General features: G+C 51.5%; 1 protein-coding gene across 1 annotated transcript in view; it reads right to left on the reverse strand.

Moving 5' to 3' along the window:
- Positions 1-1,326: 1,326 nt before the first annotated feature.
- The window catches only part of Sart3 (squamous cell carcinoma antigen recognized by T cells 3), a 22,052-nt gene continuing 919 nt past the window's right edge, over positions 1,327-22,459 (reverse strand). Inside the window, exons 2-19 of the mRNA XM_013014443.1 lie at positions 17,471-17,597; positions 16,038-16,142; positions 15,345-15,529; positions 13,596-13,647; positions 12,579-12,703; positions 11,244-11,399; positions 10,420-10,558; positions 9,468-9,575; positions 8,861-8,938; positions 8,710-8,768; positions 7,563-7,672; positions 6,420-6,532; positions 5,761-5,837; positions 5,129-5,300; positions 3,775-4,223; positions 3,390-3,542; positions 2,884-3,074; positions 1,327-1,759 (exon numbers count right to left, since the gene is read on the reverse strand). Coding sequence (XP_012869897.1) covers positions 1,585-1,759; positions 2,884-3,074; positions 3,390-3,542; positions 3,775-4,223; positions 5,129-5,300; positions 5,761-5,837; positions 6,420-6,532; positions 7,563-7,672; positions 8,710-8,768; positions 8,861-8,938; positions 9,468-9,575; positions 10,420-10,558; positions 11,244-11,399; positions 12,579-12,703; positions 13,596-13,647; positions 15,345-15,529; positions 16,038-16,142; positions 17,471-17,597 — 2,574 coding nt within the window. The 3' untranslated portion in view covers positions 1,327-1,584. The remainder of the gene's footprint in view (positions 1,760-2,883; positions 3,075-3,389; positions 3,543-3,774; positions 4,224-5,128; positions 5,301-5,760; positions 5,838-6,419; positions 6,533-7,562; positions 7,673-8,709; positions 8,769-8,860; positions 8,939-9,467; positions 9,576-10,419; positions 10,559-11,243; positions 11,400-12,578; positions 12,704-13,595; positions 13,648-15,344; positions 15,530-16,037; positions 16,143-17,470; positions 17,598-22,459) is intronic.

Genomic DNA, 22,459 nt, shown 5'->3' on the forward strand with positions numbered 1-22,459 from the left:
CAGCAGACACAGCCCCTGGGGAGCGGGTGGCACGGCCAGCTGGCTGCTGCCCACAGCTGCTGTTTACTTTTCTAGGTCTTCACAGAGCTAAGGCCTAGGAAAGTTTCTTTCTGCACACTTTGAAGGATTCACAGGAAGGAAAAGTGGCGGCTTGGCCAGCAGCTGAGGACAGGAAGGCACTGGTGTGTTCACAGGTGACATGACCTGTGACCTTTGTATGCTGACACCTGTGCCCCTGTGCAGTGAGGGGGGAAGGGTGGGCAGAAGCAGGGGTGGGCTGTGAGCCGATAGCTCAAGGACAGGCATGGAAGACTTAGTTTTACAGTTCAGCAAACTTGTTTAATCTGCTCAAATTTTTCCATTAAAAAACAGTTAAGTGGCTAGGCGTGGAGGCTCACTCCTGCTGGCCTATCACAGGACGAATACAAGTTTGAGGCTAGCCTGGACCACACAGTGAGACTAACTTAAAAAATAAATACAACTAAAATTTAGGTTGAGAGTGTGGGCTGGGTTGAGTATGGTGGCTCACGCCTGTAGTCCCGGCTACGCAGGAAGCAGAGGTAGGAAGATTGCAGTCTGAAGGTCAGCCAGGGCAAACTGGGAGAACTTCTCAGGAAAACATATGAAAAGCAGAAGAACTAAGGTCACAGAGGTAGAAAGACGCTCTTGTTAGCAAGGCCCTGAGTTCAAACCCCAACACTGGCAAAAAAAAAAAAAAAAAGTAAGCTCAGGATGGAGTGTTTGCGTAGCTCGGCCCTGGGTCTCTGCCCTGGGTCCCTGCCCCGGCACTGCACATCACAGGAAACCTGACGGCTGTGCAGGTAAGGAAGCCGATTCCCACGACACGGCCGTCTCTATAAACATGGCCCCGCACAGGCCAGTGCTGCCTGAGAGCCACACACGCTTGATAGGAGACGGCGGGAAGAGCGGCCGCCGGCACTGCTGGAGGGCTGTGCGGAGAGGAAATGACTTAAATCAGACACACAGAGTGACTTAGAAAAGTTCTATTTACACAGCGAGGTGGGCAGAGCAGAGACCCCACCCCAGGACCGCTGGCATGGCTTTGGATGAACAGGGGGAAGCGGGGGGTGGGGGTGGGGGGGGCTGTGGCTGTGAACGAGAGCGAAGGGCTGAAACTCGCTGCTGAGCTGGGAAGACGGTCCCCAGAAGCGGGACGCAGAATTCCCACAGAAAACAATCGCTACAAGGACTTAGCTTTCGGAGACACAACAGGTTGCCTGTCCTTGACAAATACAGAACAGAAAATCCCCCCCGGCCCCTCGGACCGAACACCAGCCAATGTGTGTGACGTCACCGGAGCAGGTCCCCGGGCCATGACAGGCCAGCACCGGCCGGGCGGCGGAAGCACCGGGGCGAGGGTCTCCAGAGCCATGTTCCCGTGTCCCTTCTGCTCTTGCTCCGTGCCCAGCACGTGGGCCGGCCCTCAATGTGAGGGAGCACTCCAGTGTCCGCGTGGAGCACGTGCTCCCGTTCTGCTCAGCAGGGTCTGGGCGCAAGCGCCGTGCTCGGCCCTCTGACCCAGGTGCTGGCACGATTAAGGCATTTCCAGTCTCAGAGTCCCGCTCACTTTCTCAGAAACAACTTGGCAAAGTCGGCATTGGACATCTTGGGCGTCTCGGAGGCCTGGGCGGGGGCGCTGGGGCGCGGGGCCGGGCCGTTCTCCGCTGGAGGGGCCGCCGCGCTCGGGCGCTGCAGGGCGCGAGGCAGCAGAGCCAGCTGAGTCCTCCCCTTCCCGCGCCTGGAAAGCAAACACAGCGCACCCTGCTCACGCCAGGCTCCTGGCCCGAGCTCACCGAAAACAACCCAGACTTCTAAGAGCTGGCGTAGCTGAGGGCTCACACCTGTAATCCTACCTACTCAGGAGACTGAGACCCGAGGATCGCAGTTCAAAGTCAGCCTGGGCAGTAAAGTCCATGAGACTCTCAGCTCCTATAAACTATCAAAAGCTAGAAATGGAACTATGTATGGTTCAAGTGGTAGAGCACAAGCCTTGTGCAAAAAACCTCAGCAGCAGTGCCCCCAGGCCCCGAAGTCAAGCAGAAAGGTGGGGAGGGGGAAAGTGGGTGTGTGGCTCAAGTGTTGAACAGCTGCCTAGTATGTGTAAGGAATTGGCTTCAATCCCCACCACCCCTGAGAATAAAGAGTATAATAAAGAGTATATGGGTTGGGAAGGTGGCTCAGTGGTAGAGTGCTTGCCTAGCATGCATGAAGCCCTGGGTTCAATTCCTCAGTACCGTATAAACAGAAAAAGACAGAAGTGGTACTGTAGCTCAAGTGGTAGAGTGCTAGCCTTGAGCAAAAGTAGCTCAGGGACAGTGCCCAGGCCCAGTTCAAGCCCCAGGATTAGCAAAAATAAAAAATATATGTATGTATTATACGTATCTACCTATGCTTTATATTATACATATACATATATATGTGTTATGTGTACATATAGTATATGTCTTTGTATACGCACAGTTTGTGTACATGTATATGTATACACATAGATAAAGTATAGTATGTATGTCTCAGGAACAATAAGCCTTAACCACCAGTCTCTCTCTGATTCTGCACCACTCTGCCTTGCTCCCCGTCCTGGCCAGGCCCTGAGTAGCCACGCAAGCAGACAGACAGGCCTGTCCTCCCTCAGCTTCGGCAAAGGGCCAGGCCGCTTTGCCATCGGTCCCCATCAACTGTGGCGGGACAAGCTCCGGCCATAGCAACCAAGGCGATGACAATAATCACTGCGTAACAAGGTGTGACTTTAGGGAACTGGTGGGTACAGGGGTGACCACGCCCTGGCCCCAGTGAACTAGGGGGACCTAACGGAGAGCAGGCCTGGCTCCCGTCCTAACCCCGCCCCACCCATCTGCAACTTACGCTCCGTAGGTCTGCCTCAGCACCGTGGGGCCGTGGGACGCCTTCCCCGCCTCCGGCTTCTCTGGAACTTTCCTCTGAGGGGGGTTGCTGATGGCCACCTTGATGGTGTTCTCTCGGATGGTCATGCCGTTCATCTTCATGACCGCCTGGGACGCCTGGGACTCGTTCTCATACTCCACATAGGCCAGGCCCTGAGAGGCGAGGGCAGACCCGCTCAGATGCCGCAGCCCGCCGCCACACTGAGAACAATGCCGCTCCAAGTGACGGCAAGGCTCTAAGCGGACAGAGGGTGAGGGGGGGCAGCAGGTGGGGGGGGGAGGCCCGGCTAGGAGGAGGCCTGGCCCGCCTGCTGGAGGCATCCCGGCAGCCCCAGGCCCCACCGTGGGACCCTGGCTCCTGTGTAGAGCCAGGTCAGATGACCCCGTCCAACGGGCCATGGGGGCCACCCCAGCGCTACCCAGCCCTGAGACCCTGTAGACAGCGACGCGGAGCGTGCCCATGCTGACCTTGGGCTTGCCGGCCCGGTTGGTGACCAGCCTGAGGTCCTTCACAGCGCCGTGCTCCTTGCAGATGTCTGCCAGCTCCTCCTTGGTGCAGGAGAAGGGCAGGCCAGAGATGAAGAGCTTGTGTTTCTCCAGGGCGGTGCTGTACCTGAATACCTGCAGGGGGCAGTACAGAGTGTGGGGCTCAGAGGCACCAGTGACTTGCCAACCCAGCCCTGCACGCGGCCCCGGGGCCCAGGAGAGCCTCCCTGCCTCCACCAGCCATGTCAATCCAAGTGCAAATGCAGGGCAGGCTGGGCTGTTCCTTGGTCGCCAGTACGTGACATTTTTCCCGAGTGTGATCACCCCCGTGGCCTCCAGGAAAGGCAAGCTTCCTCCACACACCTACCTTAAAGTCGGGGTGCTTGCTCTTGTCCACGCAGGGGGACACAAACATGGGCCTCCCCTCCACGCTGGTGCGGTCCAGCCGCAGGGCCTGCAGGGCGGCTGTCTCGTCGGGAAACTCCACGTAGCAGTACCCGCGGAAGTCCCCACGGTTGCTGAAGACGGGGCGCACCTCCACCACCTCCCCGCACGCCTCGAAGAGCGGCCTGAGCCTGGCAGCCGGCTCGTCCAGGGAGTAGGGCAGGTTGCTGACGAACACCGTGACGCTGTCCTTGCTGCTGTCATGGGCCACCCTGGGCAGGTCACGCCGCGCAGCGACCGCCTTCTCCTTCTGCTTTGCTGGAGGACCCACGTCTCCGGCCGCCCATTTCCCCGACTTCCCTGCTTCTCCTTCCGCATCCGGCGGCACGCTGTCCTCCACCCTCCGGCGCTTAGAGGGCTGCTCGGCTCCGCCTCGAAAGAAGCAGCAAGCGAGGTGTGAGTGCTCACGGCGGCTCGGGGGCCCGCGCCTGCACACACTGGACAGCGCGGGCTCTGCCCTCTCTCGAGGCCCGCCTCACCTGTCCCACGACTTCCTGTGTGTGGAGGGGCCACAGGAAGGGAAGTGGTAGAACAGACCTGCACTGTCCGTCCACTCAACCATGAAAAGGGTCAGAGGGCCCCAAATGTGGACGGACATAGCACAGGATCCAGCTCCCACAGCCCTGCACCAGCCAGGACACTGGACAGGCTCTATGGAGTCTGTCTGTTTACTACAACACTCAATACTATCCCGAGACCTCCAAGAATTTTAACCCGCACTTCTCCAGCCTGACTCCCGAAGCTTCCACCGGTTGCAGCATCCTGCAGAGCGCCACCCCTCCGTTCCCATCTAGTCGAAGCCCTCCGGCTGCACCAAGAGTCCAGGACCAGGCCCAGCTGGCCCGTGTCCCGGCTCCAGCCACCTCCCCGCTGACCCGTCCCTCTGCTGGGCAGCTGAGCGCACATCCGACTCTGCTGCTCACAGAACATGCTAGGCGGCCTCCTGTGCCTGCATGGGCCACTAATACCTGGGCTGCGTCACCCAGGAAAATCAGGGGGTCCCTTTCCCAAGTGTCCAGCCAAAAGATGACTCAAGCCACAGGGCAGGGACATATGCCACTCAGTCCTGGCCTGGACCCTTGTGTGAGGGACACTCCCGGGACGATGGCACCTGGCGGGCAGGGCCTGGGGACTAAGGGCAGGATGGCTGTGACTGCAGCCATCAGAGATGGCGTGAGGCTGGCTAACTCTTCAGGGAAGGAAACACTGCACTGCCTTTGCGTCTTTTCCGCAAGTCTGAAATGTCTGCAGATAAAACAAACCCAGGGGGTTTTCACCTTCCTCCTCGCCGCCCCACTGGTCCTCGGCCTCCTCCTCCTCTCCCGCCTTGCGCTTGTCGGCGCCACGGGTCTTTTTCTTCTTCAGGGCCCTCTTCTCAGCCCGCATCTTCTTCCGTTGTTCCGCCTTCTCTTCCTCCTGCTGTGCGAGGCTGGCCTCCTTTTCCGCAGCCTGGAGAGCGGCCCAGAAAACCAACTTAGGATGACGTGAGAGGGGGAGGGGAGGCGGACAGAAAGGACAAGGAGGGGCGCCCAGCACCCGCCGGGGCCTCACTCAAGTCTACGGGAGCTTTACGGTCAGCCATCACTGCAGCAGGACAAGAATCGTCCATCTACAAAACCGGGGCGCTTCTAAGACAGCCTGGGTGTTCATGTTCTACTCCTTTTTACTCTTTTCCATCTGCTCTAGCAAATTTTAGGATCAGAACCTCCCCTCCCCCCGCCCCATCCATGAAAAAAGTTGTCAACAGAGCCAAAGTTCTAAACTAAAAAGATGGCTCAAGTGTCAATATTACTCCAGTATTTTCTAAGTAATACTCTGAGTCAAACACTTTTTATGAAAACCTAAAAAAGGTCCTGGGGAGAAACAGCACCCCGTGCGGCCAGGAGAGGGCGCTGCACCAAGGCCCTACCTTCACCCTCTGCTCAGCGACCCGGGCTAAGCGAGTCTCAGTCTTCTGAACAGCCGAGTCCCAGTCTTCTAAAGTACCTGGACAGGAAAGGGGCAGAACGGTCTCACCGCAGTCTTTGAGGAGTGACATTTCACCATCTGCCACACATCCAGGAGACTACTCCTTGGGGTAGCAAGTGCAGGGTCGGCGCCTCATTTTAAGGAAATCGAACTCATGCAGGCAGGCTTGAAGTTGGGAATCAAGAAGGCCTGGGGGTGCTGTGTGCCCTCCTCTCAGGGGCCAGAGAGAAAGAGTGGCAAGAAGCTGATCTGAAGAGCCAGGGTGCGCCATGCGGGGAGGCGCTCGTGTTACACTGAGCCCCTGTGCTGGGCACAAGCTGGGCAAGAATGGGGGGGCGGGATGGGTATGTGGGAACAGAGGTCTTTGTGGGGCTCCACCCACCAAGGGACACCATCAGCACTGTGTGGAGACATGTTGGGGGTCAGGTGTGGCTGATGGGAGGGAGGGGTGGTGCTCAGTCCTCTCAGGAGGCCGGGTGCAGGGCATCATGGGAAAGCTCCCTGGCTGGGGCTCACACCAGGCGCCTCTGAGGGCGGTGGCCATGGCCGCCATCTGACCTACTTGCACCCAGCCGCCGTCAATGGGGTACAGGGCCGCACCTTCCGTCCTCTCCATGGTGAGCAGCACATCGCAGACGTGCTCCGGGTAGTCGCTGGTGCACTGGACGGCGCGATGCAGCGCCTTCCGGCAGTGCTGCGTGTCACCGTGCGCCCTGGGGAGAAGAACAAGCGTCTCGGTCACACAAAGCACAGGCCCAGCAGGGGAGGGGCCTTCCCTGGAGCTGAGGAGCCCCGGCCTTCACAACCACCCGTGGGGTCTCCTTGCTCCCTGAGCCTCCGCAGCCGCACAGGCCGCGCTGTCCCTGGGCCTGGCAGCGGCTTGGAAATCAGGCCTGGTCAGCAGCAAATGCCAGCTTCAGTTTCAAAGCCGGAAGCAGGTTCTGTGACACCCAGCAGGGTACTGCCCGCCAACTCCACAGAACCAGAAGGCCCGGAAGAGATGCTGTGTGGTGTGCAAGAGGAAAGCTACTAGGCCAGGAGGGGGTTAGCATTCACTCCAGGGACAGAGCCTTATGTCCCTGTCCCCACACGCTGCTCACCGCAACACCACACACACACACACACACACACACACACACACACAACCACATACAACTCAGTTTTTAAGGTTTGTAACATATATGTTCTAACTGTTTTCTTTTGTTCGTCGTGGGGCTTAAACTCTAGTCCTGGGCACTGACCCTGAGCTCTTCAGCTCAAGGCAAGCACTCTGCCACTTGAGCCACAGAGCCCCTTCTGGTTTTCTGGTGGTTGTCTTACAGACTTTCCTTTCCGGGCTGGCTTTGAACCACGAGCCTCAGATCTTAGCCTCCTGAGTACCTAGGATTACAGGCATAAGCCACCAGCATCTGGCTTCTAATTGCATTTTTATTTTCTAGATTTTAGCATCAAAAAGTCTCAAGCCACAGATTAGCAATAATTACGTATGGGTCAGGGGTTTCAAGTAAAGTTTTCTTCTCTTTGCTTTTTAGTATTTTCTAATTTCTTGCAAAAGCAAATACAGAAGAAATAAAAATACCTACAACAAGTCTAACAAAAAAAAAAAAAACACTCATGTCCAAAAATAAGAGCCCCAGGCATAAAATCCTGTCCGGTCCTGTAGCCTGGTGCAATTATGAGCAATGGAGGGAGGGAGGGAGGAGCGGGAAAGCAGTGCCCACCCCGCCACCCTGGGCCACCTACCTTTCCAGGTTGTAATATTCAAGCCACATGTTGGCGTATTTGGCGTTTCCTTTGGTCATGATGCTGTCCCAGAGTTCCCGAGCTTTCTGCATATTATTGCAAAGTCGAGCCTAAAATGGATTGGCAAGCTCTATAAGGACCAGACCAGAACCTTCTGACATGGTACCAAGCACAAAACCCGCTTCACAGACACGCACCCAATGCCCTCCATCAGATCAGCCAAGTCCCCTGGCATCAGCCGGTGTGCCTTCAGGGCTGGGGGCGTGGCGCAGTGGCAGAACCCCCGAACGTGGGCAAGGCCTGATCCCCGCAGTGCTGGGAGGGAAGCCAGAGGTCTGCCTGTCTCTGTGAACAAGGAGCAGCCTGGGCCCATGCATTGTTTTTTTTATCAAACTTAACTACTACTGTTTGATTTGAGAGCATTGCAGAGAGACAGTATCAGTGTGACCTGGGCAAGTGATGTTTCCCAACCTTCTGAGCCTCAGTTTCCTCATCCTACAGCCGCTTTGAACCGCGATCCTCAGATCTCAGCCTCCTGAGTAGCTGGTGTGAGCCACCAGTGCCCAGCTTCTAATTGCATTTTTATTTTCTAAATTTTGGCATCAAAAAGTCTCAAGCCACAGATTAGCAATAATTAAATATGGGTCCGCGGTTTCAAGTAAAATTTTCTTCTCTTTGATTTTTAGTATTTTCTAATTTCTTACAAAAGCAAATACAACACAAGCATCCCGTTAAGAAACCACCTCACAGATGTCAGCCTCAGCCTGTCCCCCCCAACCCCTCACCTCCCTTCCCAACCCCTGTAGAGCATGCTCAGTGGAAAAGCTGGCCAAGGGCAGGTCCACGTCCACTCAGCTCGGTGTCTCTGACAGGCTTATATCGTCTGTGTGTCCAATCCATCCTCTGCCCTGAATCAAAGTCTCAGCAGGAAGACAACATGTCCTGGCACATATTCATGAGTAGAGCAGGGAAGGAGAGACGGGAGCAAGTAAACACAAACCTGCTCTAGGCTGCATACTGCCAGCTTCTGGCACCCCACTGAGTGAGAAACACCAATGTGCAGAGCCCAGCCCTCCATGGGGACGGTGGCTGTGTCAGTCAGCGGTTCACGGAACACCAGCAGCAGGCATTCACGAAGAGCACTTACCTCAATCCTAGCCCAGTTCTGCATGACCACGCAGCTAGGATCTCCGTTCTCATTAAACCCTTCAGGAAGAGGATGATAAAAATTAGAAAAAAATGGAGGCCACTTGCCCTTGGCTGTGAAGTTTCACCAACCAAGGCCAGGCCGGACTTACGCTCTTCCACCTCCTGCTGCAGATACTCCAAAGCGCGGGCGAATGTGGCACGCAGCTCTTCCAGTTCCCTGCTAGAGTCTGTCAGAAACACACAGGAGACTTCACAAAGTCGCACAGCCTTGAATCCCACACTAAAAGGGCCTGAAGACCCACTGGGAGCTCAGCATAGTGTGGAAGGCACAGCCCGGTCTCATGCAGAGGGGAGGGGAGGGAACAGCTGGACAGCAAGGGACAGAGATGAACGTGAGCACAGGGATGCCAGAGCACGCAGCAGGGGTGTGGCAAGCAGCAGAACGGCTGAAGGCCTCCTGCATGAAGCGGCAGAGTGTGCAGGCACCAGCTAGTGTTTGGCTGGCTGGCTTTCAGGGGAGGGGAGGGGAGGCAATCTTGCAGATATTCAGAGATCTAAAGAAACCAACAGTCTTATTTATAAGCAGGGCAGAAGAAGAAGAGGTGAGGCCAGAGAAATTGGCAGAGGTAGTATTGAATATCCAATGCGAGGGCAGCATCTCCTTCCCCACAGCTGGACTTGGGAAAGCTAGAAACCTCATGGGGAGATGGGGCTGTGAAGGGGGTTGTGACATCTGGGGAGCTGGGAAATCAGTACCTTGTTTGAAGTCAACCCGCCTCCGCAGGTAATCTAGGTAGGTCTGCCAAATCTCCACGTAGTCTGTGGCCTGGATGAAGCCAGCACTCAAAGCTTTCTCAAAGGTTGCTGGAGTTTGGAGAAAAAGTCAGGACTCACTGCCATTCAAAGAGAAGCTCCTATAGTTACCAAACTCTGCAACTACAAAGCCCTACAGGACTTTAGTAAAATGGTCACAATAATGATCATAATAACCGCACCTGGGTTGGATCCCCAGCACCACACAAGTAATGACTGTAATATAACAGCGATAGGATGCAACAGGTGGAATAAAAAGAGCAAAGCATCTAAAACCTAAGTTCCCTGTTCTAGAGCTCACACTGTGTATTACACACAAGCTGCAGTAAGGGGCCATGTCAAATCAATCTAGAGAAAAGACCCCAACTTCGAAAGTCACAATGAGAATCAAAATGTGACAAACTCCAGAAAACCAATTCTAAGCTTTAATCTACCAGAAAGAGCCCTCTTTATCTTTTTATTTTTTTTTTGGGGGGGGGGTCCGGTCGTGGGGCCTGAACTCTGGGCCTGGGCGCTGTCCCTCAGCTCTTCAGCTCAAGGCTAGCGCTCTACCACTTGAACCACAGCACCACTTCTGGCTTTTTTTTTTCTGCTTATGTGGTGCTGAGGAATCGAACCCAGGGCCTCATGCATGCAAGGCAAGCGCTCTACCACTGAGCCACCTTCCCAGCCCCCTCTTTTTCTTTAGTACTCAATATTCCAAATAAAAACTGGGTAATGTTGGTTACTGACTTCAATACAGTTCTGTCTCTCACTTAGAAGTAGATGAGCACAGTAGTGCACACCTGGAGTTCCAGCACTCGGGAAGCTGAGTCAGCTGCGCAACTGTGTCTCTCCCCGACCCCCACCCAAAAAAAGAGCAGTTTAGACATTTTCCCACAAAAAACATTCACACCAGAAATGTCTTGATGGTCAACTCCATGTCTCTCCATGGCCAAGAGGTACCGAGCCCACAGGGCAGCTGTCCAGGGGCAGTTTCTAACAGCGCGGCTGTGCACAGACAAAACCACGTCCTTCACTTTCAGCTGCCGGTCCTACGATACATAATTGCAGGGGAGAAGATAAAACTTCACTGGTAAGACATCCGCATCAACGAGACATTGCCAGCAAAACCAGCTAAAGGAAATTTCCCCTTAAAATGTCTCTGGTGATCTAGTTTCTTTAAGGAAGAAATGGCCAAGGGGTGGAGGAGAGATGGGGGGGCCCCCCCTCAGGTTAAAACCACCTTGATTAAAAAAGCCAGCCCTTGTGTGGGTCCTATTGCAGGCGTCTTTCCACAAACGTAGATCTCTCACACATCCACACTGAAATTGCACAGTGCAATACGCCTTCTGCATTTTGCTCTAAAATAACAGGCAAGAAGGACTGACATGGATATCAGCAGGAGCAGACTAAAGCCAACAATGCTCTTCAGCGTAGAAGAGGAGGATCTACTTTACCTGCCTGCTTTTGTATGTTTACTGGGCTTAAAAATAACAACAACAACAAAAAGAATCTGTGATAAAGGCCTTGACTATAAGTCTATAAGCAAAATGTTTGTAGAGTTAGCAATCAATTTAAAATAACTTCAAATCAGAAGAAAACCCCAAGCAAGTTGGCAAAGAGGAGAAAAAGAGGCTGGAAGAAAAAGGAGGAGAGACAGAAGGGCATTCTAAGGGATGTCCTTTAAAGAGATTCTAAGTTGGCAAGACCAAAATAAAAGCAGAGCAGTCATCTTACTAGGTACTGACTGTAACGGATCCATAAGTCTGGGACAAGGCAGTTTTCAACCAGGGCGCGCTCAAAGATCAACTGGATGCGAGCAGGGTCACCAGTTTTCATCTCAAAGTCAATGTACGATTGGTACTCTGCCAGCCTCGGGGCCTCTGCTTGCAACTGGAGCATAGAACAAGTGCACTCAAGTTAAGCTGAGTTACTTGATACTGTCAGAGCACAAGCATCTTCAAATCAAGTGAAGGTTGGCGAGAGGTGTGGAACCAAGATGGGCATCACCAAATCCCCGCTTGTACTACAGCATGGCAGGCACAGCGCTCTCTAATGAGCGCGCTTTGCCTAACTTACAGTAACTGTAACCCCTCTTTGTACATTACCTTTATGATAGCAATTTAAAAATAAAAATAAAGTAAGAAGGCAAACCATCAACTTGGGAGGGGAGGGGGCTGTCACATACAACCAAAAATAAGAATAAAACTCAGGACTCCCAAGAAGCAATTAGAAAAGAGACAAAAAACTTTTTTTTGTGTTGGTCATGGGGCTTGAACTCTGGGCCTGGGCGCTGTCCCTCAGCTCTTCAACTCAAGGCGAGCGCTCTACCGCTTGAACCACAGCACCACTTCTGGTTTTCTAGTGGTTTATTGGCAATAAGAGTCTCAAGGACTTTCCTGCCACGGCTGGCTTTGAACGGCAATCCTCAGATCTCAGCCTCCTGAGTAGCTAGGATTACAGGCGTGAGCCACCAGCGCCCGGCTAAGAGACAAAAAACTTTTATTACTTTTATAGACTAAGATTTCAGCAAGCACATCACATACACACACACACACACACACACACACACACACACACACACGCAATCCAACTGAACAGCTGTTCAGCCTCATTAGTAATAAAGAATACCCAAATTAAAACTAGCACCTCCAACTCATCACACTGGCTAGAATTCACGTCTGTCAATAGCAGACGGGCGCGTCCTGCCCTGGCCACATTCAGCAATGCTCAGAGCACCACCACACCCCAGCAAGTGCCAGGAAGACAATGCTACTTATCAACAGAAGTAAAACTAAGCCCATGAGTCTATTATGTAAAAGCTCAGCGTCAAGCAAAATGGAACCATACATCAACCGAGGCTAGCTCATAGTTGTGAAACTACAAAGAAAAGCCAGGGAAGAGAGGCATCCCGGGTACTGTTCTGTTCCTTAAGCTGGGGGGCAGGTGCAAGGATGTGCATTTATTTATTATTAGGAAGCACAGAATACTGTATTACATGTTTACAGTCTGCACATTCACAGTACAACAAGCTTGCTGGAGGAGAGAAGTTTCTAGAAACAGCACACTCACCAGGGCTTCCTCATAGGGCTTGTATTTCTCCAGCTGCTGCAACGCTTTGTTATAGCTCTGGATCACTGACTCCGGAATGGGGTCTTCTGACCACTCTTCATACTCGGCAAACGTGGCCTCCATATCTGTTGAAAGACAGATGTGGCCCCTGTGGATCTGGCCACTGGGTTTTAACCAACCCAACATGGAAACAGGGCCTCTGAGCTGCCAGCCCCTCCCACACCTGTGGTATGGCAGCTCTTACTAACCACATTCTGAGTTCTTCTGCCCAGCCTGACCTGGCCTTAGAACTCGTCCATAAACAAATACAGCACACCAGGCCCGGAGAGACCAGGTGCTTCAAGCTAGGCCCGAATGCCTCACATCGGATCCTCACTGTGCAGCTGAGGATGCGGAGGCTGAGGGGGCTCCCGTGCAGAGCGTCTCGCCTGGGCATGGGAGGGGCCCCACAGCGCAGCTCTGGACTCTGCTGCCAGAACTGCTGTCACCCAGCAAGCCCCACACAGCCACTTCCCCGTAACTCCCCATGAACTCACATCCAAACAAGCCATGACGAGAAGAGGGAGTCACGACTATGGACAAACCAGGACCGTGCCCTGGGGCACTCACACAGGAAGCCTGGCAAGCAACTGTGCTTTCCAACTCCACCACCCACACAGGACAGACACGCGTGTATGAGAAACCCCACTGTATGGCCTACAGATATCTAACAACCAAACTCCTGTTCCACAGCATCCCTACTTCTCCTTACTGAGATCCTGGCTTCCCCTTTCCAACTAAGTCTTAAAGTAGGAAAAGGACTCGAATGGGAGCCAGGCGCGGGGCTGTGGAGCCACCTTCCTGTCTGCCCTGCAGTGCTCTTGGGCATGAACAGCTGAAGGCTAATTCTTCTAAGGACCCAATGGCACGGCCCAATGAGAGCACCAGCCCCACCCGCCGCACAGGACGCTGGACACGGACCTGCGCTGGCACGGTCCAGAGCCACAAAGGGCCACTACTGACCCATCTGTCTCTTACCGTAGAGCGGGATCGCCAACTGTCGCCGGAAGAGACTGTGCACTTTCTCAAGCTGTGAATCAAAGGTTTGTTCCCGGTCAGAAGGGAAAAGGAAGCCAGCTATGGGCTAAAGAAGCAAATCAGTAGTAAATGACAAACTTTGGTTCTTTCTACTTCAGCAAAAGCTGAACTAATTTTCAACTCAACCAAAAAAAAAAAAAAAAAAAAAGAAAACAACAGCCATACATCATGTGGGAGGGAGGTATCCTGACAGATGCTGGAGGACACTGAAAGAAACGCCACCTGTGACCTTAGGGCTCCTGACAGGGAGCAGCAGAGTGAAAAACACACAGGTAAATACTGCAGCCACAGCAGCATGCAGCAGGATGTGAAGCACTCTCTGCTGGCTTGGGGGGAAGGAAGAGGGGTGCAGGAGCAGGGAGTGGGGAGCAGCTGGGGGCTCAGCGACTTCCATGTGAAGAATGGCGTAAGTGGCAGCAAATGCAATGCGTGAGGCAGCTGATACAGGGCAGACACCTGGGACCTCGGCGCTCCGGAGTTCCAAGACAGCTTGGACTACAAAGGGAGATCTTGTCTCAAAAAACAAAAAGCAACAACAACCAGGTTTAAGGGAGTCCACCCTGGGGTTACAAAGGTTGGACAGAGGTGCTAGCTCTGACAGCGCTATCCAGGTTCACTGAAGGCTCTACAGTCTTCTGGACAGAGATGTGATCAAGAAGCTACAGGTAGCTGGGTGCTAGTGCCCATACCTGTAATCCCAACTACTCAGGAAACTGAAATCTGAGGTCTGTGGTCTGAAGCCAGCCCAGGCAGGAAACTGTCAGACTTAACTCCAATTAACCATACCACCACCACCACCCCCAAAAAAAGACCAGATATAGAGCTGTGGCTCAAGTTGGTAGAGTACCAGCCTTAAGCAAAAGAGCTCAGAGAATGAGCCCAGGCCCTGTGTTCAAGCCCCAGAACTTGCAAAAAAGAAAAAAAAAAAAAAGCAGCAGTACTAGAGTCACTGGAATGGCTGTGGGTGAACTGTAATTTCTCAGGCTTTGCAATCTGTGTGCCTCCCTTGGGGAAGGGAGCCAGGGCAAACATGCCCTTCACAGCTGCTCCACTCCTCTCAGCCGGGTGCTGGTCTCACTGCACTTTTTTTTTAACCTGAGGCACTTTGAATATAAGCCACAGCACAGGAGATCCAAAACAGCATTTTTTTCCATGGGATATTGGATTTATGAGCATTTTGGATATCAATTTTCAGACTAGGAATGCTCAATCTATAATGAAATAGTAAAGGGATCCTCTGTGTACCAATGCACACTGAACATTTGCACACTGACTAGAAAGAGGACAGATCGGTAAAATTCTACACATCTCATACACAAACACATGCACTCACACGTAAAGAAACATGTGTGCACCTTGTATCCACTCACGTACCTATATCTATGTGCACACCTACAGGCACACCTAGGTTCTAGGACGCCCACTTGGAAGCATGTAACCAAGGCAGGAGTGTTTTAAAACAGCAGAAAAAAGGCCACCCTCTACTCTTAAGGCAAAGATCCTTCTTGCTACTCCATGGAGATCACTGATTGTATTTATTTACTGGCCATCCTCTAATGGACTATCCAGTTAGCTAAGCTAACCCAAGACCCATCTTGGTCAGCTGTTTCAAAATAGCACTTCCAGACACTACCACGACAGCCCCTCAGCACACAGAGGCGGGCTTGGAGGCAGAGGTGTGGCACTTACCCGAGCAGCTTCCACGATGGCGCTTTCAAACTCTCGATAAGCCTCCCAGATGGCCAGCCCCTTGGTCATGTGCAAACCAACAGACGACAGAGCTCTTTCAAACACAGAGCGAACTTTCTCAAGGCCACCTTTCTGACCAATGCCACCGACTGAGTACTGGCCATACTCTAGCCAAATGTTAGGACCTAAGAATGAGAAGCACAGTGTAAGTTCTAGACATAACGTAGTACCCAAAAGAGCATCATCAGCCAGCTACCCAATTGGCTATATTAACGCACTATAGCCAAGTATGTTTATTCTCATACAGGCAGGTCCCTCATGCCTGTAATCCCTCCTACCCAGAGAGCAGGGCCATCAAGGGCTGCAGAGAAGAGGTCAAACCACACAAAAAGTGCACGTGAGCCCCACCCCAGCCAGTCAGCTGGCTAGCCGGGTCTTATTTTGTCCTGTATTATAATACATGAGGTAGAGAAACTAGATGAAATAAGAACTTCTCTGTGCTATTTTTGAAACTTCCTATGAAACTACAATCATTCCCAGACCTCTCCTTTGAGAGGTCTCAATTGAGCAGAGACTGAAAACCTCAGAAAGCTGAACTTCAATCATTCTAACTACAAGGCTAAGGCTCTGCTTTCTGAGACTGGCGAAGATGGGCAGTGAGCGCCCGGCCTGGGCTGGCGTCTGAGAACTCACAGATGTAGTCCTGCACGGCTCTCTCGAACAGCTGGTACACGTGCTCGCGGTCCTGGCCATCCGCTGCCATGCTGACTTCGTCCTGCAGCCACTCCAGCCAGAGCTCTAGGAGACAGGGGCGCCTGCATCACACCGCCCTCCCCAAAGGGCAGCGGAGGGTGGGCTTACCACACACAGCCTGGCACCAACACCTCGTCCATTTCTGCACAACCTCCACCCGGACACACAAACAAGCACACAGGCTTATGCTTCCAAGTAGCATGAAATCGCTGAAACGCCACAGCCCCCACGTGTGCCGCACTGAGTTTTTGCAGAGTTTACCTGTGCATCTGCATGTCTATGTGCACATTCAACCTTTACCTGCAAGCTATCTTAAGGGCTGCAAGCGATCGCTAACACCACCCATACAGCAGGAGACAGAATCCATCTAAGGCCTTGCTCCTGCAGCAGGTACTAGGTGTGTGCACTAGAGCCCTCAACCTGCTCTGTCATAACTACAAGGCCAGACTGCTGTCATCCTCACATTACTCAAGGACAACTGAGTCAGACTGCAGCCATGAGGAGTTGGTACGTGAGGGAGGAGCGAACCTGTGCAGTGTCCCCTCAGTAGCTGTACTTTGCAGGAGAAGGGAGGGGACAGACCGAGCTGGGCCCAAAGCAGGGTTTTCCACCTCCTGCTCCAGACACCACTTACGAATATTTGTGAATATGGCTGTGTCCAGCAATCCCAGCTCCTTGGGAAGTGGGCACAGGGAAGGCCACTGGCAGGGCTGCCATACACAAAAAGTTAGCAAGACCCCATCTCAACAAAAGAGCTGGGCATGGTGGCACATACCCATCATCCTAGCTAAGTGGGAGGTGTAGGTGGGAGAATCTTGGCCAAAGTGGTAGTGTGCCTCAAGCAATAGAGTGCCATCCTTGAGCACAGAAAGGCTCAGGGCAGAGCCCAGGCCCTGAGTTCAAGTCCCAGGACCAGTAAAAAAAAAAAAAAGAAAAGAAAATAGTGAAAAGTAATTAAAGCAAAAATGGCTGATACCCTCAAAAATAAAATAACTAGAATGTTGCCCAAGTGCAAAGATGTTCTAATAAGCAAATATGTCAAAATGACCTGGGCACACAGATACCGGGGCTCAGCGAAGGGATGGAGCATTTGCACTCAACTGGATAAAAGTTCAACCGTATTTACAATGCACGGGTGCTGAGTACGGACTAAGTACACACACAGCGGGCGGGGGATCCAGTCCTCACTAACACTGAATAGAAAAACACTGCGTCACGGCATTCCATAAATACATCAGGACTGACCATGTGGCCACAACTAGCAGAGGACAAGTTCAGCAGCTGCCTGGATGAGGGCGCTGTCCTCCTTCGGGGAGTGCCCACGGTCAGCACGAGGCAGGGCCCACCCCGCCAGGCCAGAAGGGCAGCGTTACCTTCAGTCAGGGGGAAGATCTCGCTCATCTTCTGGCGGGCCGCCCTCACTTTGTCCAGCTCCCCCTCCAGCCGGAGCACCTTGATGAGGTCCACGTGGCAGTTGTAGTCGTAGACGTTGATGGACAGCTGGAGGAAAGCAACCCCAGTGGAACTGTAAATGTCAGCCTCAGAGCAACAGCCTTGTCCCCTCTGATGACAACGCACCCGCCTGCTCCGAATCAGACGAACACGGTCAAGCCACCACGGCCACAGAGCACCACGTCAGCACAATGCTCCCCCTGTGTCTTTCAACTCCTGTCAGGAACCACCTGGGTCCTCTAAGTAAAGGAGAGGTTGATTCCAATAAAACAACAAAGTGTGCACCCTCAGGCACTTGGCCAGCCTTCCAAGCCTCCATTTCCTCCTCTGTATATTAGAGATATGCCTCTTTTCTAGTCCTGAAGAGCTTGTGAGCAATTAATATTTAAAACGTAACAGCACTGTAAGAACTCTTACTTTACTAAACAAAGAATGAAAATCTCCTTTAAAGAAATAAGAATGGCCAAAGCGGTGCCTCATACCTGTAGTAATCCTAGCTACTCAGGAGGTAGAGCTAAGAGGATCACAGTCCAAAGCCCTCTCTTTTGCAAAGGCAAAACAAGATAGTAGCTTGGCGCAAGTGACAGAGTGCCTGTCTAGCAAGTCGAAGGTCCTGAGTTCAAACCCCAATACTGCAACACCTTAGTATATTGGTTTAAGGGTACATGACTACGGCCATCCTGGCAGCAACTACCATTTTGCCTACACCAAATAACCAGGGCACACATCCCCCATGCCACAACCAGCACATTGTGCCAGCACTGATGCCTGAGCCTGGCCATGTTATCACACAACTCATTTACACAATCATGACACCTCACCTCACACTCAAAGGCTTGGGCAGTTAGGTCCACAGTAAAAGGACAAAGACATGCATGCAAGCACTGGTTATAAAGAGGGCAACACAGCCGCATTAGCATCACATACAGTGACTTCAAAGCAAAGACTAGCAGACAAAGGGAATCCTGTGGTGACCACAGGGGCGATCTACCAAGAAGATGTCACCAACCACTACACCTCCCAGGACACAAAGAAAATCCAGAGAGCTGAAGGAGGAGACACAGCTTGGGAGCTGTAACATCTCTCCAGCAACTACTGGACAGAAATCATCCCGAATCTAGAACCCAGTACCATCAAATAGCATGACCCACCTAGTACACACAGAACACTTCACCTAACAAGAACAGAACACGGATTTTTTTTTTCAGGTGCGCATGGAGCAGGCCTTGAGACCGAATCCTAGGCCATGGCACAAACCTCCATATCACAAGAAGAAATAATATCATATAGCCCACAATGGAATCCAACTGGAAAGCAATACAGTAGGAAAACCTCCAAACATTCAGAAATGAAGCAATGCACTTCCAAATAATGTACAGAGCCACAGTGATGTCCCAAAGGAAATTTAAAATTACACAAAACTGAATGAAAACTACAGCAAATTGAAATCAATGGGATGCAGCAAAAACAACACAGAACAGCAAACACTGTGAGAACTAAAGCCAGCACATAAATGTACAAAAGCAAGTGAGACTCATTCCAGGCTTGCAAAACAAACCCATTATTTGAAAACCAATCACGGTAATTCACTGTAGCAGCTGCCAAAGCAGACAAGCTATAGTATCAATGATGCCAAAAATGCACCTGACAAGAGCCCTCAGCAAGGCAGGACCAGATGGGAACTATCTTAACCTGAGAACAAAAAATTAAGACCTGCAGCCAACATCTTTATAATGGGTAAAGGATTACTTCTCTCCTAAAACCAGGAACAAGACAAGAATGTCCACTCGACACTTTTTTCAAGAGTTCTACAACTCTTGGTTTATTTCTAAACCAAGAAATAAAAGATACACGGGTGTAAAGAAGAAAGAAAAATGTCCTGATTGGTAGGTGACATGACCAATAAATAGAAAAGCCCCAACAAGAAACCCTCCACAAACAAGTGAGTTACAAGCAAAGTCACAGAACACAAGTAAACACACAAAGCAACAATTAACATGCAGACACTAAAACCACAATACCATTTACAATCATTCCAAAAAGTCAAACCCTTCAATAGAAACCCCTAAGATGTAACAGAACCCATGTGCGAAAAGTAATCAACAGATGAGAGAAATCACAGATGTTAACAACATGGAGAAAAGTTCCATGCTCAAGGATAGAAACATTGAACAGAGCCCAAAAGTAATTATTCTCAGGCTGGGGATGGAAGCTGGGTGGTAGAGCACACACTCAGCCTGTGGTGTGTGATACCTGCATTCAACACCCAGCAACACCCAGAAAAAAAAAAGAAGATTAAATTCTTCTCCAGTTGATATAAAACCCCAAGCACAATCCCAACAAGCTCATTTTGCAGACAAGTTCATTCTAAAATGCAGTTGGAATAGCCCAGACTTAGAGCTGCTACTGGTCTGGAAGAAATCAATTGCTAAGAATCATTCTACTGCCACTAATACTTCCCACGCAGCCACAGAGATCCACAAGGTGTGACGCTGGCAGAAAGCCACCCAAACAAGCACACACAATTCTTGATAAAGATGCAAATGTACTTGAATGAAGAGTCTTTTCAGCAAAAAGACCCTAGAGTAATTAGATACTTAGCTACAGGTAAAAAATAAACTTTAGCCAGGTGGTGGCTCATGTCTGTAATTCAACATTAAGAAGGAGGACCTTCAAGTTGGAAGCCAGCATGGGCTATACACAGTGGAAGAGGGAAGGAAGGAAGAGGGAAGGAGGGAAGAAGGGAAGGAGGGAGGGAGGAGGGAAGGAGGGCTCAGAGCACCTTTAATCCTAGCAGTCAGAATTGGAAAGCTCCCAGCTGCCTTTCAAAGATGACTGGTTAAGCAGAGAATGAGCTGACAATACACTAAAGAACCAGGGAAGCACAGGGGAAAAGCACATCCCAAAAGGCAACAGACACCTGTTAGATTCAGTGCCAAGTTATTCCTGAACCGCAAGGTGGTTTCACATCAGAAAAGCAATCAGTGTCATGTTCCACTCTAGCAGACCAAGGAACAATGTGGTGATCTCAATGAAGAAAAAGCATTTGGTACAAATGACTGTTCATGATCTTAAATGTTTTAATTTTAAAACACACCTCAAGGGAAAAGTATCAAGTGGGACAATTTGTCCTGTAAGTTAGCCAGCCTCAAGCTGGGCACCAGTGGCTCACATTTCTAACTCTAGCTGCTCAGAGGCTGACAGCTGGAGGTCAGCTCCACAGACCACCCCGAGATGAGCAGCAGCAGCCGCAGCCCCGACAGGGCCAGGTCTATCTGGAAGTCCCATCAGGAGGCTTCAACAGAAGGGCAGTGAGGGGCAAGATGGAGTGGAAGAGAGGCTGAGAGCATCAAACTGAAAAACCTCTAGCTAGACCCAAGACAAACAGAGTAAGGCTGTAGGCTCTCAGTTCTCTGGTGCAATCATCTTTGAGATCCATCCCACCCCAGGGAGTGCACGTGTAGCTGAGGTAGGGCAGACAACTGGGCACCAAGCTAGAACTCTGCTCTGACCCAAGCCCACCCCAGGACTCCAGCCTCCCCTTCCTTCTAGAACAGGGGATCCTGTTTCCTCTACCTCACAGAACAGTGAGCTCATCCAAAAGCCCAGGCTAGCAACCTGAAGAAACGATTTCAGTTAGGGCAGGGGCACAGTCTGGCACCCCACACCATCCTGTATTTGCTGAAAAGTATTACATGAGTATCAGCACATGCACTGATAGAAAGGCAGAAAAGGTAACCACCAGGCTGCCCGAGACAATCAGACCAGATGAGAGACGGACAAACTATGCCCCAATGTGCTGTGGTGACCCCAACCCCTCCCCCACCTGCCTCAGAAAGTGCATAGACACACAAGAGATACAGAAGATTCTGTCAAGGGATTTTTACATTCTATTTCTGTACTCTCTCCCAAGAGCTGCAGAGGCACACCAGGTGGGGGGTGGTCTGCTCTGTTTTTATTCTAACTTGGGAGTGACCTTGTCCCTTCTCCTTGTTGCTAAGGAGCTCATCTTTTCTTTACAATTGGCTACCAGGGGCATGAGATAATACAAGGAAGTTAGGAAGCACTGTAACCATCAGTGAAAGGTTCCTAACTGGGGCAGGAGGGCGGGGCTGTCCTTTTTGGAGGCAAAGGCTGAACTGGCAACAGTTGAAGGAGGTTGGTAAAGTCGGTGGAAAGCTCCCACTCTCGGAGGGGGGGAGGGTCAATTCTTTAATTCCACGGACAAAGATTTATATACCAGGCATGACTGGCTGGTCACCAACACCACACTTAGGGGAACTTTTTTTTTAAGAGCACATTTTAGGCTTCTGGTTCTCTGGCTTCCAAGTAAGTGGCTCTGAGGCACCAGCAGGTGTCTAGAGAGAGACAAGGAGGGAGGTCAATCTCCAATTGGGAATTCCTCCCTGATTCTTGACCAAATTCAACAGTTGGGGTAACAATCGCTCTCTTCATCCCTTCAGGACTGAGAAAAGGTGGACACGAGGACCCTGGCCATGCCTTTATAAGCACGGTCATCTCTTTATTGGTCACGGTATCCTCATAGGAATTTACCAACTTCCGACGAGGTCTCTAGATTGTTTCCACGGGAGGTTAATACCGCCGCCACCTTCAAAAAGTGGAAGCTGAGAATCCACGCTACTAGTAGGTGCCAAGCACAGGGTTAGATTTACGACCTCATTCCGCAGGGATGAGGAAGCCACGGCTCAATGAAGGTCAGAAATGTGCCCCAAGAGCGAATGAATCAACTAGCAAACCATCCATCCACGTTCGGCTACGGAAACCCTGACCTTTCCGTTTCTCTCTCTCTCCCTCAGTCTCCTTTCCTGCCACGCCATTATTTGATCAGCGTCCTTGTGCCTATGAGGAAAACAAATCTCTTACGAATGTCAGACTTTTTGAAGTTCGGA

Source organism: Dipodomys ordii, unplaced genomic scaffold (genome assembly GCF_000151885.1).
Source record: "Dipodomys ordii isolate 6190 unplaced genomic scaffold, Dord_2.0 Scaffold23, whole genome shotgun sequence".
Classification (NCBI taxonomy): Eukaryota; Metazoa; Chordata; class Mammalia; order Rodentia; family Heteromyidae; genus Dipodomys; species Dipodomys ordii.